Source organism: Heterodontus francisci, chromosome 5 (genome assembly GCF_036365525.1).
Source record: "Heterodontus francisci isolate sHetFra1 chromosome 5, sHetFra1.hap1, whole genome shotgun sequence".
Lineage (NCBI taxonomy): Eukaryota > Metazoa > Chordata > Chondrichthyes > Heterodontiformes > Heterodontidae > Heterodontus > Heterodontus francisci.
In genome coordinates, this window is record NC_090375.1 from 174,498,441 (window position 1) to 174,521,618 (window position 23,178).

The window sequence follows — 23,178 nt, forward strand, 5'->3', positions numbered from 1 at the left end:
CTAAATTATTAATTTATTATAAAACAAGACTAATTCAATAAAGATGCAAAGCTTATTAACTTACAGGTTGAAATGTGAAAAGTCCCTTCTAAATTAACCCAACTCTCTCACGCACACACACATACACACACCAGTTAAATAAGAAATAAAGAATTTTTCTCTGCATAGACCTCTTTACAGAAAAGACAAAAAAAAACACTTTGGCCAAATACTTGTGAATTCTTGAAGGAAAAGAAGAAGATTTGGTATGTTCCTAGCTGGTCCTTTATTCTGGCATCCAAAAATGCGTAGATGGCTGTCACTGGGATCTTTTTGGAACAGTTCTTTTCAGGCGATGTGGAGGATTACTCTGGCAGGCTTTCCAGGAGAATCACTGCATCAGGGGTTTCAGCCAGCACACTGCATTTTTAGGGTTTTGCAAAGAGGTGGAAAAGGGATGAGCTGGTGGCTTCTCTCTTGGCAGGCTTACCCCCAACTGACTCAAAACAATATCCAAAAACGAAACCAACTCTTGACCACCATAAATCTTGATATGTCACTACTCTGTAAACAACTCCCATAGTCATCAAGGCTCCTGCTGTTTACTTAAGATATGTGACTTCTAGTAAGGGTTTGTTTTTAAACAAAATCCCAAGTCCTTCCAGTGACTTCAAAAAAAAACGAAGTCCAGCATCTATGGAATCTCCTCAGTCTTTCAAATGAATCAATTTCCACAATTTTTAAACACAGATCCTCAAAAAAATTAACAAATGGAAGCACTTCCATAACACGTTTATTTAATAGTAGAAATTGAACAATAGTGATCAGCCCACCAGATTTCATTAACTTGCAATATTTAACTTTTAAATCTCCAATTCACCAAAATAATATCTCACTGTTTCACTAACTATTCTAATAACAGTGAACTTGAATCAGCATCTGTAACACAAAGCTTGTATGTTAGTTTGCATCTACTCCAGTGGAGCCTTCACATGTTTCCTTCCACATTATGTAACGAGAATTGTAAGAGAAATGTAGATCTCTTGTGTCTGTATTGCACCTAAGTGAAGATATTTTCTTTGTTCTGTTTTAAATAGTAACTTTTTTCAGAATTGTATCAATGTAAAAGTAGACATTTAACTAAGTGTTCCTTTAAGTATTAACCCACTCACAATACATTTCTCAGTCTACAGGTGTCTAGTTACAGAAACAGTCTGGAATATACTCTGCTGTGAGAAACCTGTAACTCCATGTCAGCTGTTGCAGCCAATCCACATCTTGAGGACAAAATAATCCTTGCTGATCCACACAATAGACGCTAGACACGCATCCACCTTTCATCAAGTTACAAAATCCAATCTTACACAGTTGATCATTTACAAAACAACACAAACTACTAGATTAATTTAGATCTACTCTTAAAATGCATCCACACTAAAAGAATGCTGTCTCTGCAAACCAGGTTCTGCAAGTGGAAATTTCCTGGTCCAAGTGACAATAAAAGACCATGGCTATTGCCTATTTATGCTTATCTATTCTCAATAGCCCAGTTGCTGCAGTAATTAATTTAAAGTGACTATCAAAGTCTCAATAATAGATTATGAACAAAAGATCTGACAAATCCACCTAACTGATACAGGCACCTCAGACAATGCAGCATTTCCTAGGGCTACAGAAGAATACCATTCTGGCATTAGCTAAAAAGGCTCGGTGGGGAAGAGCTGACTGAGACAGACATCTAAGCAAAGCCAATTGAGAGTGCTGAAATGGAGTAAGAAATACCAAAGTCAAGGCAGAGGAAGTTAGCGTCTTTGCTAGCCATTGCTCATTCCTCGTTCTCTGCTCTCAATTTATTCTGATCTGCCTCCAGTGCCTTTTGCTTTATTCCTCCCCTAAAGGTATTTTCTGACATTGAGATGATCTTTTCAAGTAAGTATTTCATGTTAAAGATCTCCCACATGTCCCAGCACAATATATGTGTCCGGTCATTTGTATAGCCAGCACCTTCTCGGCTATGGTGTCAACTTTTGCCAGCTCAAACATGTCACAAATCGCATATCAAAAATCTGCTTTAAGAAATATTCCTTGATATATTTAACAGTGGTAACTTGATAAAGTTTGATTAATACAGCTGAAAATGGGCTTTAGCACAAAAATAAGCATTTTAAATCTTGGTGTCAATCCACCACTTATGAGTATCTTGATTTTAAATGACTGACAATGACTTTTTAAAAATATACAAAACTATTTTCCAATTAGATTGGGATACAGTAATAAGTTCCTTAGTAAGTTAAAAGGAAAATAATTCAAAACCTTTTAGAACGTACTGTTGGTGTCTTTGAGCCCAAAAGATCCAGCTTCATTTTTGGAGATTCGAAGGCACGCAAAGGAGTACAATTTGTGGAAATTCCCATTGTTGTTTGATTCATCCCTTTTGGGGGAGTGGAAGCAGGGGCATGGCCAGTTTTGTGGGTGGAGCTTGCTTCTAGCACAATGGTTTTAAACCAGCACAAATGATCATGGAAACTTGAATTGCTGACTGCAATTTGTGCTTAAAATTCCATGATCTTTTCTGTCCATTACACCAATATTTGGGGAATTGCACTGAAAAAACTAGCATAATCAAGTGGAAAATCCAGGCTAAAAACAGAACCTGTCTGAAATAAACCTGCTGGGTTCGCTAACCAGGATAATCCTGTAAAGATAAATCTTACCACCATTACACATGGATCGTGCTGCTATTATGCTTAGTGAATCTGGCCAGTTCACTTTGAAGCTTTCACCGCACATTGAGGTCTGCAACATAGAGCAATATAAAAGCAGCTGCAAGTAAATATTTGTCCCACAAATGTTAGTGGCAGGGAAAGAAGCAAGAGAGTAAATCGTTAAGATCAGGAAAAATTGAGGAGTTCTACTTTACGGGAGTTCAGGAGCTTAAAATGGGGCAGAGAAACTGACATAAAAACAAGAAATGCTGGAAATACTCAGCAGGTCTGGCAACATCTGTGGAGAGAGAAGCAGAGTTAACGTTTTAGGTCAGTGACCCTTCATCAGAACTCTTTTTTGCTGAAAGACAAAGTGTTAGTACAGAGACGGTGTGAATAGACTGTAAAGCACAAAGCACTCCAGGCACAAACATTAAAAAAAACAGAAACAGTGGGTAGGCACAGTAGAAACAAACTAAAATAAAATAAGCAAATAAAAAAAAGAAAAAATAACTAAACATAAAAGGGGGGGGGGGCCGTTATGCTCTGAAATTATTGAACTCAATGTTCATTCTGGCAGGCTGCAGTGTGCCTAATCGGTAAATGAGATGCTGTTCCTTGAGCTTGTGTTGATGTTTGCTGGAACACTGCAGCAATCCCAGGACAGAGATGTGAGCATGAGAGCAGGAGGGGGTGTTGAAATGCCCAGCAACCGGAAGCTCGGGGTCATGCTTACGGACTGAGTGGAGGTATTCCGCAAAGCGATCACCCAATCTGTATTTGGTCTCCCCACTGTAGAGGAGACCACATTGTGATCAGCAAATACAGTATACTAAATTGAAAGAAGTACAAGTAAATCGCTGCTTCACCTGAAAGGAGTGTTTGGGGCCTTGGATAGTGAGGAGGAGGTAAATGGGCAGGTATTACACCTCCTGCGATTGCAGGGGAAGGTGCCGTGGGAAGGGGAGACGAGGTGGTGGGGGTAATGGAGGAGTGGACGAGGGTGTCACGGAGGGAACAATCCCTTCGGAATGCTGACAGGGGAAGGGAGGGGAAGATGTGTTTGGTAGTGGCATCACGCTGGAAGTGGCGGAGGATGATCCTTTGAATCTGGAGGCTGGTGGGGTGGAAAGCGAGTACAAAAGGAACCCTGTCGCGGTGTTGGGAGGGAGGGGAAGGGGTGAGGGTAGAGGTGTGGGAAATGGGCCAGACACGGTTGAGGGCCCTGTCAACCACAGTCAGGGGGGGGTGCGAAGGGGAGGGAGTCCTCGGTTGAGGAAAAAGGAAGCACTGTCGTGGAAGGTAGCATTATCAGAGCAGATGCGTTGGAGTCGGAGAAACTGGGAGGATGGAATAGCATCCTCACAGGAGGCAGGGTGTGAAGAAGTGTAGCCGAGGTAGCTGTGGGAGTCGGTGAGCTTATAATGAATATTAGTAGATGGAGACAGAGAAGTTGAGGAAGGGAATTGTCGGAGATGGGCCATGTGAAGGTGAGAGAAGGGTGGAAATTAGAAGCAAAGTTGATAGTTTTCTAGTTCCGGGCGGGAGCAGGAAACAGCACCGAAACAGTCATCAATGTACCGGAAAAAGAGTTGGGGGAGGAGGCCTAAGTAGGACTGGAACAAGGAATGTTCGACATATCCCACAAAAAGACAGGCATAACTAGGACCCATATGGGTACATATAGCAACACCTTTTACTTGAAGGAAGTGAGTGGAGTTGAAGGAGAAGTTGTTGAATGTGAGAACAAGTTCAGCAAGCCGGAGGAGGGTGATGGTGGATGGGGACTGGTTGGGCCTCTGTTCAAGGAAGAAGCTGAGAGCCCTCAACGTCCTGGTTGGGGATGGAGGTGTAGAGAGATTGGATGTCCATAGTGAAGAGGAGGCGGTTAGGGCCAGGAAACTGGAAATTGTCGAAATGACATAGGGTGTCAGAAGAGTCACGGATGTAGGTGGAAGAGACTGGACCAGGAGAGAAAAGATAAAGTCAAGATAGGAAGAAATAAGTCCAGTGGGGTAGGAACAAGCTGAAACAATGGGTCTACTGGGACAGTCCTGTTTGTAAATTTTGGGAAGGAGGTAGCAGCGAGCTGTCCGGGGTTGCGGAATTATGAGGTTGGAAACTGTAGAGGGAAGATCTCCAGAGGAGATGAGATCAGTTACTGTTCTGTGGACAGTAGCTTGATGTTCGTTGGTGGGGTCACGATCCAGGGGGAAGTAGGAAGAAGTGTCTGAGAGTTGGCACTGAGCCTCTGCAAGGTAGAGGTCAGTATGCCAGATAACAACAGCACCGCCCTTATCTGCAGGTTTGATGACAATGTCAGAGTTAGACCCGAGAGAACGGAGTGCAGCAAGTTCAGAGGGGGGCAGGTTCGAGTGAGTGAGGGGGGCAGAGAAATTGAGACGGCCGATGTCTTGCCGACAGTTTTCAATGAAAAGATCAAGAGCGGGTAAGAGGCCAGAGGGAGGGGTCCAGGTAGAGGGGGAATGCTGGAGGTGGGCGAATGGGTCTGCTGGTTGGGGGAGGACTCCTGGTCAAAGAAGTGAGCACGAAGGCGACGGAAGAAGAGCTCAACGTTATGCCAAGCACAAAATACATTGAGGTGGGGGCGTAAGGGGATAAAACTGAGTCCTTTGCTGAGTACAGAACGTTCAGCGTCAGAGAGGGGAAGGTCAGAGGGTATAGTGAATACACAGCAAGGGGTCAGATCAGAAGGGGTGGGGTCAGAGGGAAATGAAGAGGAAGAAGGATCTGGAGGGGTCAGAGAAACTGACAGTACTTTGAACGATGGAAATGAAGACAAGCTGATTAATCCTAGGAAAAGATGATTTACTTCTACAAGAGGGACTCAAGTAACAGTAAAGATGGAGCACTGACAACAGGGATGGAACTAAGTCTAAGTCTGGATTTAGCTGACTCGTAACAGCACAGCCACGACAATGCCATCCAATGTCGAGCTGCCATTCACATGAGACTTAAACAGCAACACGATTGGGAATTTAAAAACTAAATGTGTGGTGACCCTCTCAACTCCCCATCGTCTCCCCACTGACTCCGAGCATGCACTGACAACATGACCTGCAAGAGAGGACAAGATTGTCTAGCAGTAAACTCCAAAAAATAGTTATAAATGCTCCGTCTTTACCTCTTATATTTCTTTTTTCACTCACAAAAGTTGTTTACTACTTGTTGCCAAATTTAGCTTCAGCAGCCACCTGTTTAATATAGCAAATGGGCAGCAGTAAGTATTTTACCGACTGAATAGGGAAGACAAGCCAACGTTTAGGATAAGAGAATACACCAATCAGGAAGGAAAATATGAAAGATTAAAACTGTACAAAGGGAGCAAGATCCCAGCTTCTACCAAATGCATTTAATTTTAATATGAAGTGCATTTTCTATCTGTACTTTTACTTTATAATATCAACTGTTTTTTTTCAATTAAATAGAAATAGGAACTGAGGTTTAAAATTTTGTTAGCAGTAATATGTTGCACACCATTTTGTTCAGCTGAATCTTTCCTACAGTCATATACAATTGAGCTCTAAATTTGAACTTCAGGTGTATTAACAATATTAAAAATAAAGGGTTATGTTTTGCACTAAATTTCTTCAAAATGGCAATTATTTTCTCCTTTGGCCTACCCTCCCTCCCTTTTCTTGCCTAATTGCTGAAAGTACAGAAACTTGGTAGGTACATTCCACTGATGCCAGTAGCTTTGCAGAACCTTGCCCAAATGAGCATTCTTAATGTGTGAGCCAAGACAGTGAGTGTTGGCAGGCTGTTCAACCATAGGAAACATCACTCCCCTGCCATCCCCCCCAATTCTCCACCTCACAATGTCCACTTGTTGTATATTCACTGCTGCCTTGGCTGAGATTAGTTAACACAACACAGACTAGGGATTGAACCTTAGGCCCTCCTGATCCCTGTGGCTCAGCACCACAACAGGTGATTGTGTTTACTCACTAAGCCAATGGGAGAGACAACAAATTATTTTCTGATTGAGATAAACGCTGATACAATTATAAACTTATAGTAAATATGTTGTCATGTGGTGATATTGGCTTTGATGTCTCTGTGATGTTGCGATCATACAATCATCTTTTACTTTACATTTTATCTGTTACTTCTGCTTCCACTCCTAATGTTTCCAGTGCTTCAACAAGCTATGGTTGCAACTATCTAATTTCTTTTCAAATTGCTCTATCTTTGCTATAGTTTACGTCTCACCATCTGACTCTTTTTCCATTAACTACTGCTACCCTGGCATCTGGTTACACTCCCCTCTAAATCAGATAATATAATTACTGTAATGTTGCTAGTCTTTCTTGACCCCTAAGATGGAGTGACTTGCTGTAGTACAATATTCTATTGCCTAGATAAAAGTCGTGAAGCTTACTCTCAAGTAATGATAAATAAACCTGATGCCTCTTTCATGTGTCACCTCCATAGACTTCCCCTGCTCTGAAATCTTCCTCAAATATGTTGTAGGCCGAATGCAGAGTGCAGGCAACAGTGGAGAAAAACTATATGCAATCTTGTTTATGTAAAGTTATTACATGTCACAATTGTGACTTCTTTCCTAGCTAGGGAAGGCCAATACATGTCAGCTGTGTTTAAGTCTCAGTGATGGCCTGAATGTACAGGATAAGTGCTAAGCCATCCAAAACTAAGGGTTAGGGTTAGACAGTCTAAGCACTCATTCAGCAGCATTACCATTGCTGAATCAGCACCATCAACCAGAAACTTAACTGGACAAGGCACATAAATACCGCAGTTACAAGAGCAAGTCAGAGGCTGGGTATTTTGCAGCGAGTAACTCGCCTCCCGACACCCCAAGCCTTTCTGCAGTAGTACTGCTACAATGAGGTATGAGTGATAGGGAACCTGGATCATGAGCTAACAAGCACTTTTTTAGCGTCATTGTCTGTATTTTCAGCTGCCTGCCTCCCCAATCCATAACCCTAAATGTATACGACATTCATATTTTAGTTTTTTTGAAAAACTGCTTTCTTTGCTTTAAGGAAGTATTTAGTGCTGCTGTAGAGTTCAACAGTCCACACAGCTTAATGTTTTCAAATTCTCCCATTTTCTTCTAAAGGTTGCTGATAGCGATGAAGAGGAGGAGAAGGTAATCAAAACTGCCACTGGGCACAAAATTATAACTAATCCCAAAGCTGTGCATGTGAATCCTGTAGCAGGTGCGGGTCTATCAACCAGACAAGGAGCCTTTGAAAATTCTGATCCACCTCCAGAAAAAGTTGCTAATTTAAAGCCTACAAATGCATACGAATTTGGCCAAGCCTTAAGTTTGTTGCAGGCCAAGAAGGATCTTACTGCCTGTGCACAGCTGCTAAGAAACGTCGAACCGGAGGACCTACCATCCATGATGAGCAATAAACTGGAAGCTGATGTATTCACCATGATTATTCAGGCTTTGAAAGGACACCTTTTAGAAAAGAACCCCAGCCTTGTGTATCAGCATCTTGTTCATCTTTGCAAAACAGAAAGGTTTAAGGTATGTGTTCAAATTTTAATGACATTATTAAAAGTTGCTTGGAATTTACAGGCCATTTGGCCCAACAGATCTATGCCAGTGTTTATGCTTCATAGGAGCCTCTTCACCTCATCTTACTTCACCTCATCCTATCAACATATTCATATATTCCATTCTCCTTCATGTACGTATCTAGCTTCACCTTAAATGGATCTGTGCTATTTGCCTCAACTGTGGTGGCGGGATCCACATTCTACCCATTGTCTGAGTAGAGAAGTTCCTTTTGAATTCTTTATTGGATTTATTAATGGCTATTTTATAATTATATGAAAGGTCACCTTTCAGCCGTCTCTTTTTTTTTTCATTAGAAAGTACCTCCAGCCTGCTCAGTCTTTCCTAATCGATATAACCCCTTAGTTCTATTTTCATCCTTGTAAATTTTTTTTGTACCTTCCCCAATTCTTTTAAATGCTTATTGTAATTTGGAAACAGAATTGAGCACAATACTCTAAGTATGGTCTAACCAAGGTTCTATAAGAGTTTCAAATAACTTCACTGCTTTTGAATTCTATTCCACTAGAAATGAACCCCAGTGTCCATTTGTATGGCTTTGTTAACCTGCAGTGCTACTATCAATGATTTGCCCTGTACTCCATTTAGTCTCTAATTTTCGAAGGAGTAGGTGGCCTCCTTATTCCTCCTAACAAAATGTGCCACCTCACACTTACCTCTATTGAAATTCATTTGCCAATTTTTCAAATTCACTCAGGGGATGTGACGTCGTCGGCAAGGCCAGCATTTATTACCCATCCCTAATTGCCCTTGAGAAGGTGGTGGTGAGCTGCCTTTTTGAACCTCCTGGCTCCCAAAGCCAGGAGTCCATGTGGTGTAGGTACACCTACAGTGCTGTTAGGGAGGGAGTTCTAGGATTTTGACCCAGCAACAGTGAAGGAACGGTGATATAGTTCCAAGTCAGGATGTTGTGCGACTTGGAGGGGAACTTGCAGGTGGTGGTGTTCCCATGTATCTGCTGCCCTTGTTCTTCTAGTTGGAAGAGGCCGCGGATTTGGAAAGTGTCCTCGAAGGAACCTTGGTGCATTGCTGCAGTGCACCTTGTGGATGGTACACATTGCCGCCACTGTGCACCAGTTGTGGAGGGAATGAATGCTTAAAGTGGTGGAAGGGATGCTGATCAAGTAAGCTGCTTTGTCCTGGATGGTGTCGAGCTGCTTGAATGTTGTTGGAGCTGCACTCATCCAGTAGGGGATATTCCATCACACCCCTGGCTTGTGTCTTCAAGATGGTGGACAGGCTTTGGGAGCCAGGAGGTGAGTTACTTGCTGCAGAATTCCTAGCCTCTGACCTGCACTTGTAGCCACAGTATTTATGTGGCTGATCCAGTTAAGTTTCTGGTCAATGGTAAACCCAGGATGTTGGTGGGGGATTCTGTGATGGTAATGCTGTTCAATGTCAAGGGGAGATAGTCATTGCCTGGCACTTGAGTGGCACGAATTTTACTTGCCACTTATCAGCCCAAGCCTGAATGTTGTCCACATCTTACCCCATATGGACACAGACTGCTTCAATATATGAGGAGTTGCGAATGGAACTTAATTCTATGCAATCATCAGTGAACATTCCCACTCTGACCTTATGTTAGAGGGAAGGTCATTGATGAAGCAGCTGAAGATGGTTGGGCCTAGGACACTGCCCTGAGGAATTCCTAGTGATGTCCTGGGGTTGAAATGATTAGCCTCCAACAGCCACAACAATCTTCCTTTGCGCTAGGTATGACTCCAACCAGTAGAAAGTTTTCCCCTAATGCCCACCGACTTCAATTTTGCTAGGGCTCCTTGATACCACATTCGGTCAAATGCTGCCTTGATGTCAAGGGCAGTCACACTCACCTCTGGAATTCAGCTCTTTTGTCCACGTTTGGACCAAGGCTGTAATGAGGTCTGGAGCAGAGTGGCCCTGGTGGAACCCAAACTGAACATCGGTGAACAGGTTATTGCTGAGTAAGTGCCGCTTGATTGCACTCTCAATGACGCCGTCCATCACTTTCCTTCTGATTGAGAGTAGATTACATGCACATTCTGCAAGTTCATTAATGTTGTCTTGTATTTTGTTGCAGTCTTCCTCAGTATTAAGTATACCCCCCCCCCCACCCCTCCCAAATTTTGTGTCACCTGCAAATTTTGGTATTGTATTTTCAATTCCTGAGTTCAAATCATTTATGCAAATAGTGAACAACAGTAGTCCCAGCAATTGTAACACCACTTATTACTTTTCACCCCGCTTTCTGTTTTGTAGCCATTTTGCCGTCCGTTCTGCCACTTGTCCCCAGACCTCACATGCTCTGACCTTAGTCACAAGTCTACTTTTTGGTACTTATTGAAGGCCTTTTGATATCCAAATATCTTATATCTACATTACCCTAGTCAATTCTTTCTGTTACTTCTTCAAGAATTCAATAAGGTTCATCAAGCATGACCTTCCCTTTTGTAATCCATGCGAACTGTTGTTATATTTTCAGTTTCTAGATGTTTTTCTAATACATCTTTGAGTAAATATTTCATGATCTTTCCCACTCCTGATGTTAAAATAACTGGTCTATAGTTTTCTGGACTTGCTGTCCTTTTTTAAAGGAATAGTATTAGCTGTCCTCAAATCATCTGGCACTATTGCCTTTCCAATTTAAGTTTCTAATATCTCTGCAATCTCTTCTCTAGCTTCCTTTAGTATGTGGAGATATAATCTATCTGGACCAGAGGTTTTATTCTCCCAAATTTGACTAATTTATCTTCCCCCTTTCTACATTGATCTGTTCTTCAAATGTCATTCCCACCTTCCTGATAAATACTGAGACAAAGTAATTCTACAGTATTTCTGCCATTTCACTATTTCCTATGAGTTTGTCCTGTGCATTCCTTAGTGGCCCTATCCCTATCCTGATTTTCCTTTTGTTACTTATGTATCTGTCGAAGACTTTAGTATTTCTATGTATTTTCTTTGATAATTGTAGTTCCTCTTTATTGTTTCTGACTTCTTTCCTAATCTCTTTGTATTCCCTTTTCTCACCCTCCCCATTGTTTTCCATGTACTCAGTGTATGCCATTTTCTTTAGTTTCAATTTTGTCCTTGTCTCTTTATTCATCCATGGTGTTTCATTGTCGGATTGTTTGTTCTGAACTCTATTGAACACCTTTTTAAATATTTCCCACTGCTGTTCTATCTCTTTGTCAATGTTTTTTTTCCCAGTGCATCTTCCCTAGATTAATTTCACCACCTCAAAATTAGCTTTTTTCCAATCTGTTACTTTGCTGTTTGTCTTGCATATGTCTTTCTCATTTATCTTAAACCTTATGATGATGTGATTGCTACTTCCTAGGTCTTCCCCATGCTTACTTCTCTTATCTATTCTGGTTCATTTCCATTCCTCGATCTAGCAGTTATTCCTGACTTGTTGGGCTTTTTGTTTACTGGGTAAAAGTTGATTTTATTTTACACACTGTTAAGCCTCCATTCTCTTTTCCCCTTTCATTAACTCTTCTTGTCAGTTTATTTGGAGTAGTTGAAATCTCCCATGATTGTTATTCTATGTTTATTTTGCAAATTGTGTATTTTTAAAAGAAACAGCATTGCAAACATGTTGCCAGAGATATTTATTCAATTTGCATTTCCAACAAAGTCTGAAGTTTATGGTTCTTTTCTAAATATTATAACATCTCCCTCTGGTATTACTTGTGTGCCAAGGGACAGATACCCAGGAGTAAGTAACCACATAGGGATCAAATCCAAAGAGAAGCAAGAGGCTTGATGGGCGAGTGACTGGTTACAGCTGAATATTTGCCTCTTTTAATGTAGTGTGCATCAGTACTTCAGAGCATATTGACCACTTTACTAAGTTGCTTAGGTAATATAATTTTAAGGAAGAAAGCTGAAATGCTTGAGGTCATTTGGAAGTCTACAGTTAGTCTTCACAATAATTAGAAGCTTTGAAATCAGAGAAGTCTGGGCTGAACATGATGAGAGATTGAAACTGTGGGAGTAGTAGGGACCTGTTGGAATGTTGAGCTTTTTTTGAGAAATTAAAGGGCTAGGAAGAAGGAGGGGGAGTAATAGACAGGCAAAAAGAGAACCATTATGTGTTGAGTAATCAGGAAATACAGCTCATAACCCAAAGTAGAAAAGGGTTTTTTGAAGTTTGTGAAGTACCAATGACATAGGTGGAAAAAGGGTTGAGGTCCTGAAGGCAGATTTTAGGGATTAAGGGAAATTTTAGGCAGATTTTAGGGAAAAGAGATTAAGAAGCAGGTTTTCAAAGGTAGTAAACTCAGGATCACTCCCAGTGTCACACGCTAGTGAGTACAGAAATAGGAGGATGAAACAGATGAATGTATGGCAGAAGAGATGGTGTAGGAGGGAGTGCTTTAGAGTGTTGGGGCATTAGGACTGTTTTGGGGAAGCTAGGATCTGTACAGGCCGGACAGGTTGCATCTCAACAGGACCAGGACCAATATCCTCGTGGGCAGGTTTGCTGGTGCTGTTGGGAAGGGTTTAAAACTGGGTAGGTAGGGGGTTGGGAAGCTGAGCATAGGTTCAGAAGGGAGAAAAATTGAGCTAGAAATGGAACACAGAAAATTAGTGGGAGTTTGGAAGGCAGAGCAAATAAAGGTTGGAAAACAGACACAAAAGGAGCCCAGTTGTGCTTAATGGTATATACCTAAATGCAAGGATTATAGTGAATGAGGCAGATGATCTGAGGGCACAGATTGACATGTGGAAGTATGATTTTTTAGCTATTACTGAAATATGGCTTAGAGAGAGACAGGAATGGTAGCTTAATGATCCTGGTTGCAGGTTTTTCAGATGAGATAGAGAGGGGGATAAAATAGGAGGTGGGATGGCAATGTTGATTAAAAAGACAATTACAGCCATAAGAAAGGATATTATGTTAGAGGGATCATCAAATGAAGCTGGATGGGTTGAAAAAGTGACAGTCGCCCTGCTAGGAGTGTACAATAGATCTCCAACCAGTCCGAGGGAGATAGAAGAGCAAATTTGTAGCCAAGTTTCCGACAAATGTAAGAATAAGAAGACATTAGTGGGGGATTTCAATAACCATAATATTAACTCAGATAGTCAGTTTAAAAGGTACAGCGGGCACAAAACTCCTAAATTGCATTCAGGAGAACTTTTTTTAATCAGTATGTGGCAAGCCTAACAAAGAGGAGGGCAATTCTGGTTTAGTTTTAGGGAATGAAGCTGGGCAGGTGGAAGGAGTATCAGTGGGAGTGCACTTTTGTGGTAGTGATCATAATTCAGTTAGATTTAGCATAGTTATGGAAAAGGACAAAGATAAAATAGGGGTAAAGGTTCTAAATTGGGGGAAGGCCAAATACTAGGCTGAGAAGTGATTTAGCAAAAGTGGACTGGAAACAGCTACTTTAAGGTAAATTGGTGTCAAAGCAATGGGAGGCACTCTGGGTAAACATGTTCCCACAAAGAAAAAGGTGGAACAGCCAAATCTAGAGCCCCCTGGTGACAGGGTACATAGAGGGTAAGATAAGGCAAAGTAGGGAAGCTTATACCAGAGACCAGAAAGCCTAGAAGAATACAGAAAGTGTAAGGGTAAAATTAAGAGGGAAATTAGGAAAGCAAAGGGAAGGCATGAAAAAATACTGGCAAGTAAAATCAAGGAAAATCCAAAGATGTTTCATAAGTACATAAAAAGCAAGAGGATAACTAAGGGCCTATGGAAACTAAAAAGGTAACCTATGTGTGGAGGCAGAGGATGTGGGTAAAACTCTTAATGAATACTTTGTAGAAGTCCACAAAAGAGGGAGCCAATGATATCGTAGTTAATGAGGAAGAGCGTGAAATATTGGATGGGTAAACATTGTATTAAATGATTTGACGTCTTTGAAAGTAGATAAATCACGAGGCCCAGAAGAAATATATCCCAGGTTGTTAAAAGAATCAAGGGAGAAAATTGCGGAGGCTCTAGCCATCATATTTCAATCCTCCCTGGCTACAGGAGTAGTACCAGAGGACTGGAGCTCTGCCAATGTTTAAAAAGGGAAGAACGGCTAATCTGAGTAATTATAGGCCAGTTAGCTTAACTTCGTTTGTAGGCAAATTATTAGAATCAATGCTGAGGGACAGCATAAACCTTAATTTAGAAAGGCATCAATTAATCAAGGACAATCAGCATGGATTTGTTAAGGGAAGGTCATGTCTGACTAGATTGAATTTTTTGAGAAGGTGACAAGTAGGGTTGATGAGGGCAGTGCAGTAGATGTGGTTTACATGGAATTTAGGAAGGCTTTTGACAAGGTCCCGCATGGTAGGCTGGTCAAAAACGTAAAAGCCCTTGGGATCCAAGGGAGTGTTAAATTGGATCCAAAATTGGCTTAGTGGCAGGAAGCAAAGAGTAATGGTTAAAGGGTGTTTCTGTGACTGTAAGGCTGTTATCAGTGGGGTTCCGCAGGGTTCAGTACTTGGTCCCTTACTTTTTGTAGTTTATATTAATGATTTAGGGTCAAATGTAGGGGCATGATAAGGAAGTTTGCAGATGATAAAAATTGGCCGTGTGGTTGACAGTGATGAAAACTTTAGACTGCAGGGACATATAGATGGTCTGGTCAGTTGGGCAGAAAAGTGGAAAATGGAATTCAATCCAGAGAAGTGTGAGGTAATGCATTTTGGGAGGTGCAACAAGGCAAGGGAATGCACCATAAATGGGAGGATACCAAGTCGAGTGGAGAAAGAACTTGGAATGCAGGTCCACAGATCCTTAAAGATAGCAGGACAGGCAGATAATGTGGTTAAGAAGGCAAATGTCATGCTTTCCTTTTATAGAGTTTATAAATGTAGTGAGGTTATGCTAGAGCTGCATGCAACATTAGTTAGACCGCAGATTGAGCATTGTATGCAATTCTGGTCACCACGTTACAGGAAAGATGTGATTGGACTGGAGAGGGTGCAGAAGAGATTTATGAGGATGTCATAGAGTCATTTATGGCATGGAATGAGGCCATTCAGCCCATCGAGTCCATACCAGAACTGGAAAACTTTAGCTATGAGGAAAGATTGGATAAGCTGGGGTTGTTTTCCTTGGAACAGTAGAGGCTGAGGGTGACTTAATTGAGGTGTATAAAATTATGAGGGGCCCAGATAGAGTAAATAGGGATGACCTATTTACCTTAACAGAGGGGTCAGAAACCAGGGAACATAGATTTAAAGTAATTAGTAGCAGTATTAGAGGGGAGATGAGGAAATATTTTTTCACTCAGAGGGTTGTAGGGATCTGGAGCTCACTGCCTGAAAGGGTGGTTGAGGCAGAACTCTCACCACATTTAAAAAGTACTTTGATGTCCGCTTGAAGAGCCGTGGTCTGCAGGGCTACGGACCTAGTGCAGGAAGGTGGGATTAGTCTGGGTCGCTTTTCATCTACCACCATGGACATGATGGGCCACATCACTGCCACCTATGTTGTAAATTTTCTTTAATTTCTATGAATTGAGCTTAAGTAGGTGATGAAAGGTATTCCTTACAATTATACACCCTGAACCTCAGTTCCCTGATGGACTATGACCTCTGTTATTATCACAGATTATATTGCTCCCCAATTGATAAGGTATCGGGATAAAGTATAGGAAACATACACTCTATAACATATCTGTCACTTTAATTTAGTCTTTGTTGTGCTTTAAGGGAAGGTCATTAAGCTAGTTTAATCATTTTATATGGTTATTTTTGGTAATGTGGCTATCTAGCTTTAATTTCAAAGTTGCATGCATCATGCTATGTATTGATATAAAGAAAATTAATGGCAAGCAATAATCTAATTGAGGCGGGTTCAGATACCGCATAAACTTCAAGAGCAAAGTTATCACATCCTCTAACACCATCTAAGCTTCAAGATGAGGCCCCCAAATTTCTTTAAGGGTTCTCCTGGTTTACTGTCATAACTTCCACAGGGGCCCAGTGGGACCTTCAAGGAAACAGGAAAAACCATGTTGCATCAAGGTTGTCATCTTTACCAGTTTCTACATTGCCTTGTAAGGGGTGGAATATCCATCTTCCCTTTACAAATGCAATGATAAACTGAGGACCAAGAATGGGTGGGGACTCCCGAAGCTGAGTGTTCCTGCTTGAGCCTCGTTTCATTGCCAGTTGTTATGCTGAGAGATGCGAGACATACAGGCCTCCACAGGGCACATATGGACTGCACTGATGTGGTCCAAACCTTGCCTAGAACGTGGACCCCTTAAAAAAAACTTTTTGTATTGCAGCCCCTGACTCAAGGGTCAGGGTGTGGTCTGACAACCTTTCTCCTACCCCAACCCCACTTCGCCCCCCCCACCCCCACCCCAATATGGCTGGCAACCCCAGTTTTCTGGTGCATGGAGCAGGTGAATGCTGAAGAAGCACCTCATGACATTTCTGCCCTTTGGCCCCATGTAAATGAAGTGCCTGCCCACTGGCCTAACAAACCCCAGTGGGAGGTTATTGTTGGAGGTCAGCAGCGGGCTCAAATGAAGCACAACTGCTAGAATCACATCCAGCCTAACTGCAGGCCAAAACCATATCCATCTGCCCTTTGTAATGCAAATGAAATCTCACTCACATGTATCCTTTATTTGAAGACAACACTGATTTATGTGGTGTGGATTATGGATAAAAATTAAAAACAAATAACTTGCATTTCTATACATCTCATACTGAGAGGTAGCTAACAGCACTTCACAGGGCAGAGAATAATGATTAGATACTGAAAAGAAGGGAGAGGAACAAGAGAGAGATCAGGAGAAGATGAAAGCAAAGTTCAAAATAAGGTATTTAGAACACTTTTGAAGGCAGGAAGAAAGCAAGACAAATGTGCTGTGAATCATAAGATCATAAGAACTAGGAGCAGGAGTAGGCCGTCCGGCCCCTCGAGCCTGCTCCGCCATTCAATAAGATCATAGCTGATCTTTTCATGGACTCAGATCCACTTACCCGCGCTCCCACCGTATCCCTTAATTCCTTTATTGTTCAAAAAGATATCTACCTTAGCTTTAAAGACGTTTACTGAAGAAGCGTCAACTACTTCACTGGGCAAGGAATTCCATAGATTAACAACCCTCTGGGTGAAGAAGTTCCTTCTTAATTCAGTCCTAAATCTGCTCCCTCTAATCTTGAGGCTATGCCCTCTTGTCCTAGCTTCACCTGCCGGTGGAAACATCCTCTCTACTTGTATCTTATCTATTCCCTTCATGATTTTATATGTTTCTATAAGATCCCCCCTCATTCTTCTGAACTCCAATGAATATAATCCCAATCTACTCAGTCTCTCCTCATAAGCCAACCCCCTCAACTCCGGAATCAACCTAGTGAACCTCCTCTGCACCCTCTCCAGTGCCAGTATATCCTTTCTCAAGTAAGGAGACCAAAACTGCACACAGTACTCCAGGTGCGGCCTCACCAGTACCTTATACAGCTGCAACATAACCTCTCTGCTTTTAAACTCAATCCCTTTAGCAATGAAGGACAAAATTCCATTTGCCTTCCTAATTACTTGCTGTACCTGCAGACCAACCTTCTGCGATTCATGCACAAGGACACCTAGGTCCCTCTGCATAGCAGCATGCTGCAACATTTTACCATTCAAGTAATAATCCTTTTTACTGTTACTCCTACCGAAATGAATGACTTCACATTTACTAACATTGTATTCCATCTGCCAGACCTTTGCCCACTCACTCAATGTATCTATGTTCCTCTGCAAAGTTTCACAGTCATCTGCACACTTTGCTCTGCCACTCATCTTAGTGTCATCTGCAAACTTTGACACCCTACACGTGGTCCCCAACTCCAAATCATCTATATAAATTGTAAATAATTGCGGTCCCAACACCGATCCCTGAGGCACACCACTAGTGACTGATTGCCAACCAGAATAGCACTCATTTATCCCCGCTCTCTGCTTCCTGTTAGTCAACCAATCCTCTATCCATGCTAATACTTTACCCCTGACGCCATGCATCCTTATCTTATGCAGCAGTCTCTTGTGCGGCACCTTGTCGAAGGCCTTTTGGAAATCTAGGTACACCACATCCACTGGGTCCCCATTGTCCACCTTGCTCGTAATGTCATCATAGAATTCCAAAAGATTTGTCAAGCATGACCTGCCCTTCATGAACCCATGCTGCGTCTGCCCAACGGGACAATTTCTATTGAGATGCCCTGCTATTTCTTCCTTGATAATAGACTCAGGCATCTTCCCCACTACAGAGGTTAAGCTAACCGGTCTATAGTTCCCCATCTTTTGTCTACCTCCCTTTTTAAACAGTGGCGTCACATCTGCTGTTTTCCAATCAATTGGGACTACCCCAGAGTCCAGCGAATTTTGGAAAATTACCGTCAGTGCACCTGCTATTTCTCCCGCCATCTCTTTTAGTACCCTGGGATGCATTCCATCAGGGCCAGGAGACTTATCAATCCTTAGCTCCATTAGCTTGCCCAACACTACCTCTTCCGTAATAATGATTGTTTCCAGGTCCTCACCTACGTTCGTCTCTTTGTCAATTACTGGCATGTTATTAATGTCCTCCACTGTGAAGACCGATACAAAATACCTGTTCAATGCCTCGGCCATTTCATCATATCCCATAACTAAATTCCCCTTCTCATCCTCTAAAGGACCAACGTTTACTTTAGCCACTCTTTTTCGTTTAATATATTTATAGAAACTTTTGCTATCTGTCTTTATATTCTGTGCTAGTTTTTTCTCATGTTCCATCTTACTTTATAGCTCTTTTTGTAGCTTTCTGTTGACCTTTAAAGTTTTCCCAATCTTCTAGTTTCATGCTAATTTTGGCCACTTTGTATGCCTTCTCTTTCAATTTGATAGCCTCCCTTATTTCCTTAGACACCCATGGCAGATTACCCCTTTTCTTCCAGTCCTTCCTTTTCACTGGAATATACTTTTGCTGAGCACTTTGAAAAATTGCTTTGAAAGTCCTCCACTGCTAGTCAACTGTCTCACCGTAAAATCTTTGTTTCCAGTCCACTTTAGCCAAGTCCTCCCTCATTCTATTGTAGTCCCCCTTGTTCAAGCACAGGACCCTGGTATTGGATTTTATCTTCACACTCTCCATCTGTATTCTAAATTCAACCACACTGTGATCACTCCTTCCAAGAGGATCCCTAACCATGAGGTTATTAATTATTCCTGTCTCATTACACAGTACTAGATCTAGGATAGCTTGCTCCCTCGTTGGTTCCATTACATACTGTTCAAGAAAACTATCACGGATACACTCAATGAATTCCTCCTCAAGGCTACCCTGACTGAGCTGGTTCGACCAATCTACATGTAGATTAAAATCCCCCATGATAATTGCCGTACCATTTTTACAGGCATTAGTTATTTCTTTGTTTATTGCCCGCCCCAATGTGATGTTATTATTTGGTGGCCTATAGACTACGCCTATCAATGACTTTTTCTTCTTAGAGTTTCTAATTTCCACCCAAATGGATTCAACCTCATTCTCCATAGAACCTATATCATCTCTCAGCACCGCCCTGATGTCGTCCTTGAGTATCAGAGCTACACCACCTCCCTTACCTTCCTGTCTGTCCTTCCGAATAGTCTGGTACCCCTGGATATTTAACTCCCAGTCGTGACCAACCTGTAACCATGTCTCCGTAATGGCTACCAAATCATATTTATTCGCGATTTGTGCCGTTAACTCATCAACCTTGTTACGAATGCTACGAGCATTCAGGTAAAGTGCCTTTATGCTAGCTTTCTTACCCTCATGATTCCCAACATCTCTAATAATAACTCCTGAGTTATCCTTCCTTTCTGCTTCTTTCAGCGTCTGCCTTGAACTTAAACCCTCCTGCACACGTTAGCCTGCTGCTTACCTTTTTATTTATCATCATACTCCCTGTCATTTTCCCTTTCCCTTCCCCCCGAGTCACTAGTTTAAAGTCCTAGAGACCACCCTATTTATCCGTTTCGCTAGAACACTGGTTCCAAATCGGTTCAGGTGGAGACCGTCCCATTGGTACAGATCCCCCCGGTTCCAAAACTGATGCCAATGCCCCATGAAATGGAACCCCTCTTTCCCACACCACTCCCTTAGCCACGTGTTTACTTCCCTAATATTCTTATCCCTAAGCCAATTTGCACGTGGCTCGGGCAGTAATCCGGAGATTATGACCCTCGAGGACCTGTTCCTTAATTTCGTTCCTAGTGCTTTATAATTCCCAAACAGGTCCTCCATCCTAGCCTTGCCTATGTTGTTAGTCCCAACGTGGACCACAACAACTGGATCCTCCCCCTCCCGCTCCAATATCCTTTCAAGCCGGTCAGAGATGTCCTGCACCCTGGCACCGGGCAGGCAACACACCATGCGGGACTCCCGATCCGGCTTGCAAAGGATACTATCTATCCCCCTAATTATAGAATCCCCTATAACTACCACTTGTCTTTTTGCTCCCCCCTCTTGAATGGCCTTCTGCACCATGGTGCCATGGTCAGTTGGCTCATCCTCGCCGCAGCCATTTTCCTCATCCACACAGGGAGCAAGTATCTCGTACCTGTTGGATAAGGTCAAAGGCTGAGGCTCCTCCACTCCTGAACTCAGGATCCCCCTACCTGCCTCACTTGCAATCACACCCTGTTGTCCCTGATCACTAACTGAATTTGAATTACTTAATCTACCAGGTGTGACTGCCTCCTGAAACAAAACGTCCAGGTAACTCTCCCCCTCCCGGATGTGCCGCAGTGTTTGAAGCTCAGATTCCAGATCATCAACTCTGAGCTGGAGTTCTTCCAGCAACCAACACTTGCTGCAGATGTGGTCCCTGCCATTCACAATGGGGTCAGCCAGCTCCCACATCATACAGCTACAGCATATCACCTGCCCAGCCATCTCTACTTAGTTAATTACTTTATTACTTTATATAAATTTATGAGTTAAATACTTTCTGATACTTCTCTGCTATGGTCTTTTTCAAATAACCAATTAATAGATAAATCAAAAAAAGTAAGTAAAAAAAGAAAGTAAATTTTTAACCAATCACACGATACAGAAGAAATAAAAAAGCTTACCTTATCAACACACCAGAGTCCTTTTTTTTGGTTAGAGGAGAAGGGCGGGTGGGAGACACTACATGCATAGTGTCTCGGGTTCAGCCACTGCCCAAATATATAAGTTTTTACTTACCCAGCAGTCCCCTGGTCCACCGAAACAAACCGTAATCCACTTTAGGCTGAAACTGACTTCCCAGCTGTTCACTCGCTCGCACTGCCTCTGCTTCCGAAAAAGCTGCCAGCAGTCCCCTGGTCCACCGAAACAAACGGTAATCCACTTTAGGCTGAAACTGACTTCCCAGCTGTTCACTCGCTCGCACTGCCTCTGCTTCCGAAAAAGCTGCTGCACAAAAGGGGAATGATTTGCAGCGGGCAGGATCTTACTGACTGAAGGAGCGGACAGATGGTTGGCGAAAAATTCCAGTAGTGGGCAACACAAGGAAAGGATATGAGGATGAGTATGAGTTATCTGGGTCACAGCCAGTGAGTGGAGCCTAGCAAGGATGAGCATACAGACCTTGATGCAGATGAGATCATGAGTATTCTGGATGGCTTATGGTTTATTGAATTTGAAAGCACAAAGACAAACAGGGAGAGCGTCGGAGAAATCTGAAGTGATAATGGCATAGATTAGAATGTTGGTAGCAGAGGTGCAGGTATAGCAGGTAATGATGTTTGGAAAGGGGAAGAAAGTGCTCTTAGTGACTTATCAGTTGTGGGGAAAAAGAAGATAAATACTTCACTACTTAAATAGCTTGCTTGGCACTCACCCCAGCTAGATAAATAACTATATATACCCCCTTGGGTCGTGCCGTTACATCATTAATTAAATCTGTGCATGTAACATGCTGTAATTACATAAATAAAACTATTTTTGAAAATGATTATCACAGAATCACAGACTTGTTACAGCACAGAAGGAGGCCATTTGGCCCATCATGTCTGCACCGACTCTTCAAATGAGCAATTTGCCTAATGCCATTTCCCAGTCTAATTCCCTTTTGAATGCCTCGATTGAACCTGCCTCCACCACACTCTCAGGCAGTGCATTCCAGATCCTAACCATTCGCTGTGTGGCGAAGTTTTTCCTCATGTCCCTTTTGCTTCTTTTGCCAATCACTTTAAATCTGTGCCTTCTCATTCACAATTCTTTCATGAGTGGGAACAGTTTTTCCCTATCCACACTGTCCAGGCCACTCATGATTTTGAATGCCTCTATCAAATCTCCTCTCAGTCTTCTCTTCTCCACAGAAAACAGTCCCAACTTCTCCAATCTGTCTTCATACCTTAAGTTCCTCATCCATGGGACCATTTTCGTAAATCTTTTCTATACTCTCTCCGATGCCCTCGCATCTTTCCTAAAGTGCAGCGACCAGAACTAGATGCAATATTCCAGCTGAGGCCGAACTACTGTCTTCTACAAGTTTAACATAACCTCCTTGTTCTTGTACTCTATACCCCTATTAATAAAGCCCAGAATATTGTGTGCTTTATTAACTGCTCTCTCAACCTGTCCTGCCACCTTCAATAACTTATGCACATATACCACCCCCCCCAGGTCCCTCTGCTCTTGCACCCCCTTTAGAGTTGTACTCTTCATATTATATTGTCTCTACATGTTATTGCTACCAAAATGAATCACTTCACATTTCTCTGCATTGAACTTCATCTGCCACTTGTCCACCCATTCCACCAACTTGTCTCTGTCCTTTTGAAGTTCTACATTATCCTCCTCACAGTTCACAATTGTTCCAAGTTTCGCATCATCCACAAATTTTGAAATTGTGCCCTGTACACCAAGGTCTAGGTCATTAACATATATCAGGAAGAGCAAGGATCCCAACACTGACCCCTGGGGAACTCCACTACAAACCTTCCTCTAGCCCAAAGAACATCCATTA

At 42.2% G+C, this 23,178-nt stretch overlaps 1 protein-coding gene across 8 annotated transcripts in view; it reads left to right on the forward strand.

Moving 5' to 3' along the window:
• The window catches only part of LOC137370145 (sperm-associated antigen 1-like), a 213,841-nt gene that overhangs the window by 178,075 nt on the left and 12,588 nt on the right, over window positions 1-23,178 (forward strand). For all 8 annotated transcript variants that reach the window (XM_068032366.1, XM_068032362.1, XM_068032364.1 and 5 more), the window contains one exon: window positions 7,789-8,205. In XM_068032366.1, coding sequence (XP_067888467.1) covers window positions 7,789-8,205 — 417 coding nt within the window. The remainder of the gene's footprint in view (window positions 1-7,788; window positions 8,206-23,178) is intronic.